This window comes from Galeopterus variegatus, unplaced genomic scaffold, assembly GCF_000696425.1.
Source record: "Galeopterus variegatus unplaced genomic scaffold, G_variegatus-3.0.2 Scaffold2529, whole genome shotgun sequence".
Taxonomy (NCBI): Eukaryota; Metazoa; Chordata; class Mammalia; order Dermoptera; family Cynocephalidae; genus Galeopterus; species Galeopterus variegatus.
In genome coordinates, this window is record NW_007728640.1 from 267758 (window position 1) to 282328 (window position 14571).

Consider the following 14571-nt stretch of genomic DNA (forward strand, 5'->3'; position numbering starts at 1 on the left):
CTTTCTCCCACTCTGTAGCTTCTATTTTCATCCTCTTAACAGTATCTTTCACAGAGCAAGAGTTTTTGATGAAGTTCAGTTCATCAGATCTTTTTCTTTTACGGATCATGCTTGATGTTAAGTCTAAGAACTCCTTGTCTAACCTTAGATCCTGAAGATTTTCCCCTCTGATTTTTTCTTAAAGTTTGGTTGTTTTACATTTTACATTTAAGTCTGTGATCCATTTGAGTCAATTTTTGTATAAGCTGTGAGACTTAAGTTGAGGTTCATTTTTTTACCTATAGATGTCCAGTTGCTCTAGCATCATTTGTTGAGGAACTATTTTTTTCTCCAATGAATTGGGTTTACACTTTTGTAAAAAAAAATCAATTGGGCATATTTGGATGGGTCTATTTCTGGGTTCTCTGTTCCATTGCATTGATTTATATATATTTGTCCATCAATACCACACAGTTTTGATTACTGTACCTCGTATAACTCTTAAAATCAAGATACTGATTCTTCCCACTTTATTATTTTCCAAAATGGTTGTAGCTATTTTAGCTCTTCTGCCTTTCCATATAAATTTTTAAATAGGCTTTTCTAAATCTACAGGAAATCTTTCTGGGATTTGGATGGGAATTACATTCAACCTGTGTATCAGTCTGGGGAAAACTGACATCTTGACTATGTTGAGTCTTCCAGTTCATGAACACGGTATGTCCCTCCATTTATACAGATCTTTGATTTCATTCATTAGCAATGTCTGGTTTTCAGCATATAAATCCAATATTTGTTTTGTTAGATTTACATGAAGTATTTCATTTTTAAAAGAATTATAAATGGTATTGTATTTTTAATATTGGTGTTGATGTATTTATCACTAGTATATAGAAATATAATTGATTTTGTACATTTATTTTCTCTACATATGTTTAGAACCACATCGGACAGTGTTATTTATAGTTTGTTCCAACTGAGAAAACTCAAGAAGGAAAGTTTACTTTATTTATCCAAACTTTTGCTTACCATGTTCTTTCTTCTTTCCTGATACCCAAGGTCCTTTATCATTTCCTTTCCATTTAGAGAATATCCTTTGGCCATTCTTTTTGCGTAGGTCTGTGGTGAAAAACTCTCGGGGTTTTTTTTTGTTTTTTTTTTTCATCTAAGGGTGTCTTGACTTCTCCATATCTGAAGGGTATTTTCTATCAGTATAGGATTCTGGGTTGATGGTTATTTTAAAACTTTGAAAATATTTTGCCACTTCCTTCTGACTTCTGTGGGGTTTTTTAAAAATATTTTTATTAGCATATTCATCATTACAAGTCATACTTATTCTTTATGCCCCATGTCCAATATCTCCCCTTTCCCCTCTCCCTCCCCCTCTCCCCTTCCTAGTCCCCCTCGTCCTTCCAAGGTTTCTAATAAGAAATTGATGTCATTCTAATTATTTTCCCCTGGCTGCTTTAAAGATTTTTTTTTTTCTGTGCCTTTAGTTTTCAAAGGTTTAATTATGATTATTCTTAGCGTAGATTTCGTTGGGTTTATCCTGTGGTGGGCTTGCTCACCTTCTTGAATCTGTAGGTTTAGGTTTCTTGCCAAATTTGGGAAGTTTTCACATGTTACTTCTTGGAATATTTTTTTTTTTTTTGTCTTTTTTCCGTGTCTGGCAACGGATCGCAACCCTCAGTGTTGCCCCCGTACCGGACCGGGGACCGGCGACGGGATCGCAAGCCTCGGCGTTGCTCCCGCGCCCCGCTCAGCCAGTGAGCGGGAGCCGGTCTGTACGTGGGATCCGAACCCTCAGACGGGAGCGCCGCCGCGCTTCCCAAGCGGGCGCACTATCCAGTGCGCCACCGGGCCGGCCCTTCTTGGAATATTTTTTCACCCCACCCTCTCCTCTCCTCCTGAGAGGCCAATGACACTAATGTTAGATATTTTGTTATAGACCCAGAGGTCTCGAGGCTCTGTTCATATTTTTTAAGTGTATTTTCTCTCTGTTGTTCTGTCTTCCAGTTCACTGATTCCTTCACGTGTCTTCTCCATCCTGCTGCTGAGCCCATTACTGAGCTTCTCACATCAGTTATTGCATTTTTCAGTTCTAAAATTTCTACTTGGTTCTTCTTTATATATTTTATTTCTTTCCTGAGATTTTCTGTTTATTTCCTAGGTCTTTCTATCTTTTCATTTGTTTCCAGCATGTTCGTAATTGCTCACTGAAGCATTGTTACCGTGGCCTCTTTAAAATCTTTGTCTCATAATTTTCTCAGATCCGTCATCTTCATGTTAGCATCTACTGACTGTCTTTTTAAACTCAGTTTGACGTATTCCAATTCTTGGAATAACATGATATTCTGTTGAAACCTGGGATTTTCCTTTCTGTTGTGAAACTCAGGACCTTACCTAAAGCCTCTGCGTTAGCTGGGCTTTTTCTGACACTGCTCCTACAGGGGACCGGGGGATGTGCTGCTCGTTACTGCAAGGTGGGGGTGGAAGTCTCCATTCTCCATTCAGCCTCTGTTGACACCTGAGCGGGGGAAGCTCCTCATCACTGCTGAGGGGACACTGGGGTTCGGGTTCCTGACTTGGTCTCCGCTGATACCACAGTGGGTGTAGATGGTGAAACTCCTGATTCCCACCAGGCCTCCTCTGACACCACCCCACCGGGGGGTGGAGAAGCACCTTGTTACTGACAGTTTGGGGTAGAAATCCAGGATCCCTGTGTGGTCTCCACTAACACCATGGAGGGCAGGAAGGGGGCTCATCACCAGAGGGGATAGAAGTCCTGGCTCCCTACATGGTCTTCTCGGACACCACCAGGGTATTGGGGCACCTCATCACAGCTTTGTGAGGGTGGAAGTCTAGGCTCCCCGTTCAGCTTGGGTGAGGGTGGGGCCACAGATTTTTTTCTGTGGTGTTTGGCTGGAGTAGAGAAGTTATTGTCTGAAAGTTTTCTGTCTTACTAGGCTGCCCCTTTCCTGGTCTTTTGGCTAGACAGAGCAGACTTCTATTGGGCTTTTGGAGGGTCTGCACCCATTGGTGTTTCTGGGTTGCTGGTTTCTTCTGCATCAAGTCTCGGATATATAGGCAAAAAGAAAACCCAAGGAACTCACCACTGTGTTGTTCCTCAGGTCTTGAAGTTCCTTCTCTCCATCCTTCATAGTCTCTTATGTTTATTTTGTATTTACTGTCCAGGGTTTATAGTCGTACTTAGTGGGAGGAATCAAGAAAAGTATATCGACTCCATCTTCTCAGAAGGCGTTCTGTTTTTAATCCGTTTTGATTTCTTTTTTTTTTTTTTTATTCCTTTTTGTCTTTTTTACTGACCGGTAACGGGATCGCAACCCTCGGTGTCGCGCCCGCACCGGGGACTGGCAACGGGATCGCAACCCTCGGTGTTGCACCCGCACCGCGCTCAGCCAGTGAGTGGGAACCGGTCTCCACCTGGGATCCGAACCCTCGGCAGGAGCGCCGCCACGCTCCCAAGCGGTGCACTCTCCAGTGCGCCACCAGGCTGGCCCTTAATCCGTTTTGATTTCTAATGAATGAACTTAAGATTATAAATTTACCTCTAAGTACTACTTTAACTATATCCCACAAGTTTTGATATTTGGTGTTTTACTGTTGATTCTAAATGCTTTGCAGTTTTTACTATGATTTCTTCTTTGTCCCATGAATTATTCATAAGAGTGTTTTTAAATTTCCAAATGGGATTTTTGGGGCTATCTTTTTATTATTGATTTCTAATTTTGTTGACGGTTGAATTTTGGTCAGTAAACTTGATCTGCATGCCATTAAATCTTTTGTATATGGGAGGACTTGTTTTATGGCCTAGAATATGGCCAATTTTTATTATGTACATTTTCTTTGTATGTTTTAAGAAAATATATGTCCTTTAATGGTTGGCACAGCCTATGATTCTTAGAGAAGACTCTTATCTACCCTGGGTCGAGACAGAGATGCTGGTGAGTAGAAATTTTTTTTCCTAGACCATTCTTTTTGGAGTCTTAGCTTGTGGTGTGGAGGTAGTCTCAGCCTCAAATCCCCATCTGCAGCAGCTCAAGGCCTTCTGTCCTTTTAAGAGTATTAAACCCCAGGCCTCTAGGTTTTGGAGTACTGCTCTCTCCACATACACACCACCACTATCACATGTACACCAATGGCGGCTGTTCCAGATTTCCAAGTTTCAGGTCCTGCTTTGCTCCTGGGAACTAAGAATTGTCCTTTCTTTCTCATGACCTCAGTTACATGTTTAAAAGAATGTTTCAGTTCTGTATTTCCTATCCAACATGGTAGGAAAGAGGGAAATCAGGATACTCCGCCTATTTTAGGTGACAAAGAAGCACAGAGTAATGAAGGGAGTATTAAGAGAGTGTGGGTCAGGTGGATGCCTCCATGGATGACTGATTCCCAGCTAGGCCAGAGCTAGGAATCACCATTCTGATGCAATGTTTCCTAGGAGTCACCTGGAAACCGTACATTCCAAGGTACGGTTTCCTAGGCTCTTTCTCTGGTAATTTTAAATTTGGTTGTTTAGGGTGGGGACCTGAAGACTGGGTCCCAGAGCCCCAAGAGACTGTTATGGAAAGAAAGGTAAGGGACTAATATACTGCAGAATCTAGGGTACTGAATGGATTCACAGGTCCCACCTCTCTGGGTCTGTAATCTTAGAATCTGTGGGTTTTGGAAGCTACCCCAGGATGTGTGCCACTAATAAATTACAAAAAGGAAAAATTAAGAGTATAGATTAAAACAAAAAAAAAGGTTTAGACTAGTATATAGGTGCAAGAACAAATTATATTAGGGATAAGACCGTGTAGGTAGAAACTGTAAAGATGTGTTACAGAAACTATCTATTCATTCATTCATTCAACGAACACTTTTTGGGCCCCTGTTGTGTCTCAGATACTTCTAGGCACTAGAAATTCTGAAATAAATAATACAGAGCTCTAATTTCAAGAAGTATCTCCTCTAGCACTAGAGGCAAATGGATAAGGGCTATACAGTATGGCGGGCATATGAAAGTACAGATACAGTTGCCAGAGAAAATACAGGATGCCCAGTTAAATTTGAATTTCCAATAAGCAACAAATTATTTTTTAGTGCAAGTATGTTTTTGTTTTTTGTTTTTTTTCACTTTTTCAAAATCTGGCAACCCTAAATACAGGAATACAAAGGAGAAACTCCCAACTCAGCTGAGGAGACAAAGGCTGCAAATCTCAGCCATATGTCAAAAGGTCTTTGATACAAAGTGATTAAAATTAGTAGGTCACAGTGACGGCTGCCAGAAGCAGGTCTCAAAGTCCACTGCATTATTTCTTGAGTAAGGGGGTAAGGTATGTTCAACTGTCCCAACCACAGCTACTAAATACCTCAGAATCTCCTCAAAACATACTCATATATCTAACATTTTTTGAAACACAAGGACTTACGGAACACAGGTTTGTGGGCAAGTTCGTCTAAAGTGATTCCTCCTTCAGGACTGAACTCCAAACTGCTAGTGAAGTTGTATTTCGCAGTTCCTTCTGGAGAAACAGTAATTTTTGCAGAGTCTCCCAGAACCACTTGATTGAATTCTGCACGAATAAAGGTAACTGGACTATCTCCTTTAAAACATTTCTGTTGGCAGAAACTTCAAATTACATTCAAATAAAGAATTTCCTACACATCTGGCAATACTTTTTGACTCAGGCTAAATAGCATTTTCTGTTTTTTTCCTAACAAGCTACATCACAAATACAAAAGGGGTAGGTAGAAAATCATTAAACAAATCTAGTTGTAGCTAAATGATATTATGTTGGAGCTTTGAAGAATAACATTTATTGTGCTTTATCTGATGATAAAAGTATATTGTAGAATATTTGAAAAAGTAAGAAAATCACATAGTAAAATAAATTACATATAATCTTACTCTAACATGTAAGCACTATTAATATTTTAGAATATATTTTCTAGTGTTTTGCTATGAATATATATGTATGTGCAACACATACATTTTTTATATATTCATTTGAAAACAAAGGGAAGCTCATTAATTACATTTTTTTGGAACAACCTTTTTAAACTTCATAAGACTGAATATTTTGCCATTTCATTATTCTGCTAATTTTTAATAGTTACATCATTCTATTATGTATTATCATTTAAATTCATCAAATAAAATTAACCATAAGAAAAACTCAAAGAACTCAGATCCTTCTCAGGAGAAAAAAAGAAAAAAGAAATTATATATGAACTGCTATCTAGAAAAACTAAAACCACTTCTTCCTTCACCCTTGTTAAATTTAGTATTCAAATTGCCAGATATTTTAGACACACAGTAATGTGATTTGCTGAATATATTCTAACAGTAAGGAACACTGGGGAGAGAGGCAGTTGCTGTGTGAAGCCAGGAGGTTTGGAGGTAGAGAATGATGCAAAACTCCGCTCTTCCTCTGGTGCTCTCCAAACTAGGGTCTTTGCGGATTTCCAAAAATAACTTTACCAGATCATATACATCTGTCACAGTGATCTGCACGGGTCTGCCTGTTGATGGCACCTGCTCCATATCAACAACCGGGTAAAGTCCCTCTGGTTTTCTTTGGTCTCTGTAAACAGAATGAATAAATCTGTCTCCTCATGTACAATAGCTGCACAAGTACCCACATTCCATCCTAACCAACACTAGGGGGGAACCTGAGGAAATGCCATACTCCAGCATCGTTGAGTTCCCCCTTTCCAACTTTTGCTGCAGGATCAGAAGTGTTTTAAGGAGCTGGTCACAAGGATGATTCCACTGGTTAGTGCTAAGAAGATTCTTATATATGTAATTAACACATTAAGCACAGATATCATGAGACAAAGAGAATAGGAATAATATCTCCCCCTCCCATCCCTCACATCCTTCACAATGTCCTTTGGTAACTTATTTTTAATCTGTAAGGCTCCCCTCAATGATTATTTACTATATCAATTTTCACATATTTTTATATATCAGTTTCATATATTTAATATACATATTTATATATTCAATATATATATATTTTGATATATCAGGTTTTATATATTTCTCTCTCTCTCTCTCTCTCTCTCTTTTTTTTTTGCTGGCCTGTACAGGGATCGAACCCTGGACCTTTGTGTTATCAGCACCACACTCTAGCTGACTGAGCTAACAGGCCAGCCATACAAAAACATATTTTGAGAGCACAAAAGAAGTAGCCACATAGAATGGTAATGCATTGGAAAAGTTCCTGACATATGTCTTACTTAGACAGTATTTTCTTATTATTTTACAACATTAAGGACACAAACAATTTCAAAAATAAATTGAATCTATTTGTTTCTTTAAAAAACAAGGTCATGGTTTTTTAACTCAATTCACAGATTCAAAGTGGAAGTTATTTATGCGATTCAAACCTTTACTGATGACAAACTACACTAAGTGTACCCAGGAATGGTGATACAAAAAAGAACCCAACACTCTGCATCCTTCAGACTTTATAATTATTCTGCCTCTTCCCAGCCACTCCCTCATTTTTCCAGTGACCTAAAAGTCTCAGCTCACTTGTTCAACACCATGTCTCTGGGCTCTTTCAAGGCCTAAGTGCCCAACTTAGCACTTCCTTGTTCCATGACTTCTGGTAAGATAACAAATTTCTCTGAAACTCAGTTTCCTTTATTGCTAAAATGGAGATTTAAGTGTCACCTGGAAGGGTGGACACATATGAGATAACAGATGCCAAGCTCCTGGCACACTGGCATGTAGTAAGCTATACTCACAAGTTCATCCCCCCCTTCCCTCCTATGTGCTCTGCCCCTCCCGCTTCCTCTGTCACAGTACGCGTCACATAGATTATAACTCCTATTTATGTGTCTCTCTTCCTCACCAGATTTTAAATTCCTTGATGTTAGGGCGTTTATCACTTAAATCCCTTGATGTTCGCGATCATATCATTGTTTTATTCTCACCTACCAAATAAAGTCAAACTGTAACATTACAGTCACATCCCGCGTAAGGCATTTTGGTCAATGACAACAATGTTATGGTAGTACCATAAGATTACAATGGAGCCAAAAATCCCCATTGCCTAGTAAAGTCAAAGCCGTCCTGAGAGGCTGCACAACGCACCACTCACGTGTTTGTGGTGAGGCTGGCCAGGAGCAATCGGCTATACCTGTAGCCAGGTGTGTAGTGGGCTACACCATCCAGGTTTGTGTAAGTCCACTCTCTGACGTTCATATGACTATGGAATCGCCTAAGGATGCATTTCTCAGAACTATCCCTGTGGTTAAGTGATACACGACTATATGTTCAAGGCCTTCTAGGATCTAGCAATGCCAATCAGCTTCTCCCCTCACCTAGCCTATGCTCTAGCTTAGCATTTTTCAAAGATTACCTGTACTTGGTCACTTTTGAACTTTTGCATTTCTTCAGCTTCCTCAGAATTATCCTTCCCTTCCTCCCCACTCCATTCTTAATGGGCAAATCCTAATCTTCCTCCAAGGTCCAGCTCAAATGCTTCCTAGCCCATGAAGCTTTCTAGTCAGCGCATTTGCCTTTCCTTTGAACACCTCTGGCACTTTATACTTCTTTTGTGGCATTAATACAAGCAGTCTTTTAACAAAGACTGGAGATTCAAAAGACCTTTCCTATTTAATAACTATGTGACCCTGGGCAAATGCCCAACTTCTCTGAGCCTCAGTTCCGCCTTCTGTAAAAGGGATAATTCAACTTCCGACCTGTCTCACGTTTGTTGTGAACATGCCCTGAAGTGGTCAAAGAGCTTACACTACGAAGCGCCGCACACACGGTTATCAATATGCACCGCTTTTCCTGAAAGCTCAGTTAAGCCCTTGAAGACAAGTAAACTGTCTTATTCACACTGACGGCCCGAGATGCTCGGCACCGTGTCTTGTTTGGAGGGTCTCTGAACAGTGACTGCCAGAGACTGGACGAGCTCCGGTGACGGTCGGGGCACTCAGGGGCGGTGCTGGCACCGAGGCACGTACTTCTTTTCTCTGCTCAGAAACAGCTACAAGGGAAAAGTAAAATTGCACGCAGGGTGGATGAAGGAGGTGACGTGGCTGGGTCTGGTCTGCGGACAGCAACGCGGTCTGGGCCGACGGCGCGGGGGGCTCCGTCCACGTCCGCCCTCGCGCGGGCCTGGGCTGCGGGGAGAGTCCGCGCCGAGCGGCCGGCGGCGTCTCGGTCTGTGCCGGAGGCTGCACCGGGCCTGAGCGGAGGGAGCAGGAGCCGGGAGACAGCGGGCCGGGGGACGCAAGGCCGCGACGGGGAGCCCGGCAGGGAAGGGCTTCCACGCGAGGGAGAACTGCCTTACCTGACCCGCCGCACAGAGGTTTCCGTGACTATAGCAACCAGCCAACTATCGCGAGATCGCTCTGTCTCTCGCCCCGCCCCTTCCCTTCCCCTCTTCTATCTCCCCCTCTTCTCTCCCCCTCTTCTTTCTCCCCCTCTTCTCTCTCCCGGTACTGGGATCCAACCAAAAGGAAGTTTATTTAACGAAAAAAAAGTTTTACTAAGCAGATTTGAAAACAGGTCACTGAAATCTTTCTCCATGAGAAATGCAGATGAAGACTAAAAAGTGAGCCCAACTCTCACACAGTTGGTGACAGTGCAAAATGGTGCTGCTTCTAAGATGTCCAACATTTGTACAATAAACAGGCTTGAAGTACATCATGTTAATGCAAATTTTTAATACATTCGAAATTCGACATTACTTTATAGAGTTGGAATAGCAAAATACAATAGCAATAACCTGGAAACAACCCAGGTGCCCATCCACAGAAGAGTGGATCAATACACACTGTGGTTTACTCACGAAATGGCATATTGTAAGCATCAAAATGAATGAACTACAGCTACACACAGCGTGGATGAATCTTAGCAATGTACACACTTTAAAATGTTGCAGTGTCAAGAGCCAGCTGGAAGGGACTCCCATTGGCCAAATCAGGGACAGTCTGAGCATTGAAATAAATAATGGCAATAACGGATTACAACACACATTGAATAAAATAGAAATACACAAGACCACATTGACATAAATAAAGGGCGGGTGGAACAGAAAGCTCTTTCTTACAGTAGAACACCAACCCATAGTGTAGAGGGAAGGATGGAACTAGAGAATTGCCACTGGGCAACGACTATAGAGGTGGATGATTCAGACAGGAGTCTTCAATGGATGCCAAGGCTGGGGGTTTTATGGTGGAGGTTTTATGAGGAATAGGATATTGGTGGGGTTTTGGAATATTTCCCTATGGTATACTAACCAATTACAGAGGGGAAAACAGTGAATCAAAGTAACCAAAATGATCAAGGTTAACACCAGTGTTGGAAGAAATCTACATTGTGTGCCTCCTGGTGAGATGCACTGAGAAAAGCAAAGCATTCTTTTTACGGTATTCCTACCATCGAAGTGACCCAGGTTGTGGGCCGTCCTATAGAATGTAAGGCCTGTACTCTTCAAAACTGTCAAGGACATGAAAGACTGAAAGCTGTTCCAGATTAAAGGAGTCTGAAGATACATGACAACTAAATGCAGTATGTATTGCTGTATAGCATTCTGGACCAGAAAAGAAAAAGACATTGTTGGAATGGTGGGCAAAATATGAATGGTTCTGTGGATTGGATGAAGTGTTGAACCGATATTGATTTCCTGATGGGGAAGGTTGTTTGCTGTCACATACAGGCACGCACATACACACACAAGGGAAGTGAGCAGGGCTGGCCAGTTAGCTCAGCTAGTTAGAGCACAGTGTTGTACATACCAAGGTCCAGGGTTCAGATGCCTGTACCGGCCAGCTGCCAAGACAAAAACCAAGCTAAACAATGGAGCAAATGCAATGAAATGTTAATTACTTGAGAATCTGGGTGAAGGGAGCATGTGGTTCCTTGCACTGTTTTGGCAACTTTTCTATACATTTGACAAATCATTAAAATACACACATACGTACACAACCACTCTCCATGGGAAGCTCCTTGCTTAGGATACAAAGTTATCAGACCCAAGTTTTAAAATTATTATTTATACTAAGAAAGAAACATGAAAATTATGAAAATTAAGAAAAAGATCTTTAAAAACTTGCAATGTTACAGGTAATAAAATTTCTCAAAACTATGGCACTATTAAGCAAGGCATTTCTCTCTGGATTTTTCTCCCTGAGTGAGGGTTGTGGGTGAATTTGCACTGAGATAGCCATCCCACTTGCCCATGACATAATCTTTCTACTAATAAGCTAGGGTTAGGGTCAAGTCTTTGATAGGGAACTGTTATTTTAGAAATCACTCATGATCGTGGTCTCATTACTCTCCTTCAAGGCCTTAGGCAAGCACAGATAAATAACAGATGTCACTTCCTTAAACCTAATTAATCCCCATCACATTTTCAGAGTTCCTGAGAGCAAAAATTGTGTTACAGTTTTTTTATTCTCCTAGAGTGCTTAGCAGTGGCCTCTCTGCTTGAAATTCCCCATAGTCCTTATCAGGAAAGGTATTTGAATAAGTTTTTTTTTTTTTTTTTGGCAGCTGGTGTGTATGGGGATCCGAACACTTGACCTTCATGTTATAACACCACATTTTAACCTACTGAGCTAACTGGTTCAAATAGTTTTTAACTGGTTTAAAACATCCACTTGTGTATAGAAAGCAGAAAAAGCCCTCTTTTGTGCATAGAAAACACAATAGTACTGAGAATCATAATTAAATCATCTACATATACAAAACAAATTTGGGGGAGAAAAAAACTATAAAAATGATAAAATTCAAACTCTTTAGTTCTGAGTTTCAAAGATCTTCACTAAATGATGCACTATCTCAAAAACTCCTTTCTCATTACCCCAGAAGAGTTTTTTCTAATTAGCTAATCTGTTATTTCCAAAGCCAACTTATTTCTGACAATATTCAATAATACAATCAAATATATTGCTCATCCCCAAACTGATCTACAGATTCAAAGCAATCATTATCAAGATCCTAGCTGGCTTTTTTTTGCAGAAATTGACAAGCTGATCCTAAAATTCATATGGAAATGCAAGGAACCCAAAATAGCCAAAACAAAAAGAAAAACAGAATCCTTTAGGACTCTCACTTTCATATTTTAAAACATTCTACAAAGCTGCAGTAATCAAGTACAGTAATCAAGATAGTAATCAAGGCATGAGAATAAACATATAGATCAATAAAATTGAATTGAAAGTTCAGAAATTAACCCTTACATTTATGGCCAATTGGTTTTTAACAAGGGTAACAAGATAATCCAATGGGGGAAAGAATAGTCTTTGCAACAAATGGTGCTGGGACAACTGCATGTCCCCATGCAAAGAATGAAGCGGGAACCCTGCCCACACAATATTAAAAATAAACTCAAAATGGACCAAAGACCTAAATATAAGAACTAAAACTATAAAACTCTTAGAAGAAAATACAGGAGTAAATTGTTGGGAACTTGCATTAGGCAATGGTTTCTTAGACATGACACCCAAAACGAGAACAATCACAGACAAAATAAAGAAATTGAACTTCATCAAAATTAAAAACTTTTGTACATCAAAGGATACCATCAAGAAAGTAAAAAGACAACTCAGAAAATGGGAGAAAATATTTTGTAAATCGTGTATCTAATAAGGGTCTACTATCCAGAACATATAAAGAATTCATAAAATTCAACAAAAATACAAATTACCCAATTTTAAAATGGGCAAAATATTTATGTTGTTTTTTGGCAGCTGGCCAATATGGGGATCCGAACCCTTGACCTTGATGTTAGCAGCACCAACTCTAACTAACTGAGCTAACTGGCCAGCCTGAAAATACTTGAATAGACATTTTCCCAAAGATTTGCTACCCATCCTGTGGCAGGCAGTTGTGCATGTGTTCCTGCACACAGTTTGTGAGAGCCAGAGTGGGTAAAAAGGACTCTGTCCTCCGAATATTGGTTATCTGTGCTCTAATCACTGATCGCTGTTTCTGATCACAGAGGTGAAGGTAAAGACGAAGGCAGCCATTAAAAATAGACTTCCAGGGGGAAAAGGATGGCATCTGGCATCTCTTTCTTTTCCCCTATGCTTTTTTCCCTTTTTCTCCTTCTAGGAGCCAGACATTAAAGACTAGAATATTCAAAAGCAACTGCATATATGGGGAAAATTAGAAAGTAACCACACATACCCAGGGAAAGGCACAGGCTCAGAAAAGACCTGAAACCTTAAGTTTACACCTCAGGCTGGTCCTTGGTACAGAGACAACCTATAACCATCAAAACAAAGAAAGTAACAAAAAATAGCATACTAGGGGGAAAACAAGAATCTCATTTTCAGAATTACATTATTAGATTCAAATGCACAATTTTCAATGAAATTTTCACAAGGCAATGACTGGGTATGGGCCTGACACTCCTGCACCGTGCATTTTCAGGACTAGTTGATTTGGCAGGTGAGTTGTTACATACTCCTTAGCAGATTCTTACTTCAATGGCCACTGTCCTGCTGTCTATATCCATCAACACCTTTTCTGGGGTCTGATGACACTAGACACTAGATGGGAACTTATGCCCATTCAAAGGAAGAAAAAAATAAATCAACAGAAAATGTCCTTGAAAAAAAATCTGGTGGCAGATCTATTAAAAATAGACTTTTAAAAAACTATCTTAAAGATGCTCAAAGAACTAAAAGACATGGAGAAAGTCAAGAAAATGGTGCATGAACAAAATGGAAATATCAATAAACAGATAGAAAACCTAAAAAGAAACCAAAAAGAAATTCTGGAGCTGAAAAGTACAATAACTGACAAGAAAAATTCACTAGAGGGATTCAAAGGCTGATTTGAGCGGCAGAAAAAGAACTAGTGAACTTGAAGATAGGACAATGGAAATTATGGAGTTTGAAGGAAAGAAAAAAGATTGCAGAAAAGCAAACAGAGCCTAAGAGATTTGTAGAACACAATCAAACAAACCAAAATACACATTGTGGGAGCTCCAGGAAGGGAAGAAAGAAAGGGAAGAGAGAATATTTGAATAAATAATGGTTAAAAGCTTTCCAAGTTTGATAAAAGACATGGATATAAACATCCAAGAATCTCAATGAACTCCAAGTAGATTAACTTAAAGAGACCCCACGAAGACACATTTTCATCAAACTTTCTTAAGACAAAGAAAGAATCTTGAAAGCAGCAAGGAGTGACTTGTCACATACAAGGGATCCTCAATAATATAATAGGCAGATTCTTCATCAGAAACTTTGGAGGCCAGAAAGTGATAGGCTGACATATTCAAAATGATAAAAGAAAATACTTTTATCATCCAAGAATCCTATATCTGGCAAAACTGTCCTTCAAAAGTGAGCAAAAAATTAAGACATTCCCAGATAAACAAAAGCTGAGGAAGTTCATTACCACTAGACCTGTGTGGGATATACTAAAAAGCATATGTACTTCACAGGGCCCGGTTTTCCAAAGCCTTGCAGTTTCAAATATTGACCTTGTGGAGGACTGGAAATTTCCCTCAGGCTATAAGTCTCTGGTGTAAGATAAAGATTTGTGGCATAGCAAGGTTGCTGGCTCAAGGACAGACTAGTTACTGATTGTTATGTAAAGATACTGAG

At 40.0% G+C, this 14571-nt stretch overlaps 1 protein-coding gene across 1 annotated transcript in view; it reads right to left on the reverse strand.

The window, feature by feature from the left end:
• TTC18 (tetratricopeptide repeat domain 18) overlaps positions 1–9042 on the reverse strand; it is a 101099-nt gene extending 92057 nt beyond the window's left edge. The window contains exons 1-3 of the mRNA XM_008582173.1: positions 8968–9042; positions 6464–6566; positions 5412–5598 (exon numbers count right to left, since the gene is read on the reverse strand). Of these exons, the coding sequence (XP_008580395.1) occupies positions 5412–5598; positions 6464–6526 (250 nt within the window). The 5' untranslated portion in view covers positions 6527–6566; positions 8968–9042. The remainder of the gene's footprint in view (positions 1–5411; positions 5599–6463; positions 6567–8967) is intronic.
• Between the last annotated feature and the right edge of the window lie 5529 nt (positions 9043–14571).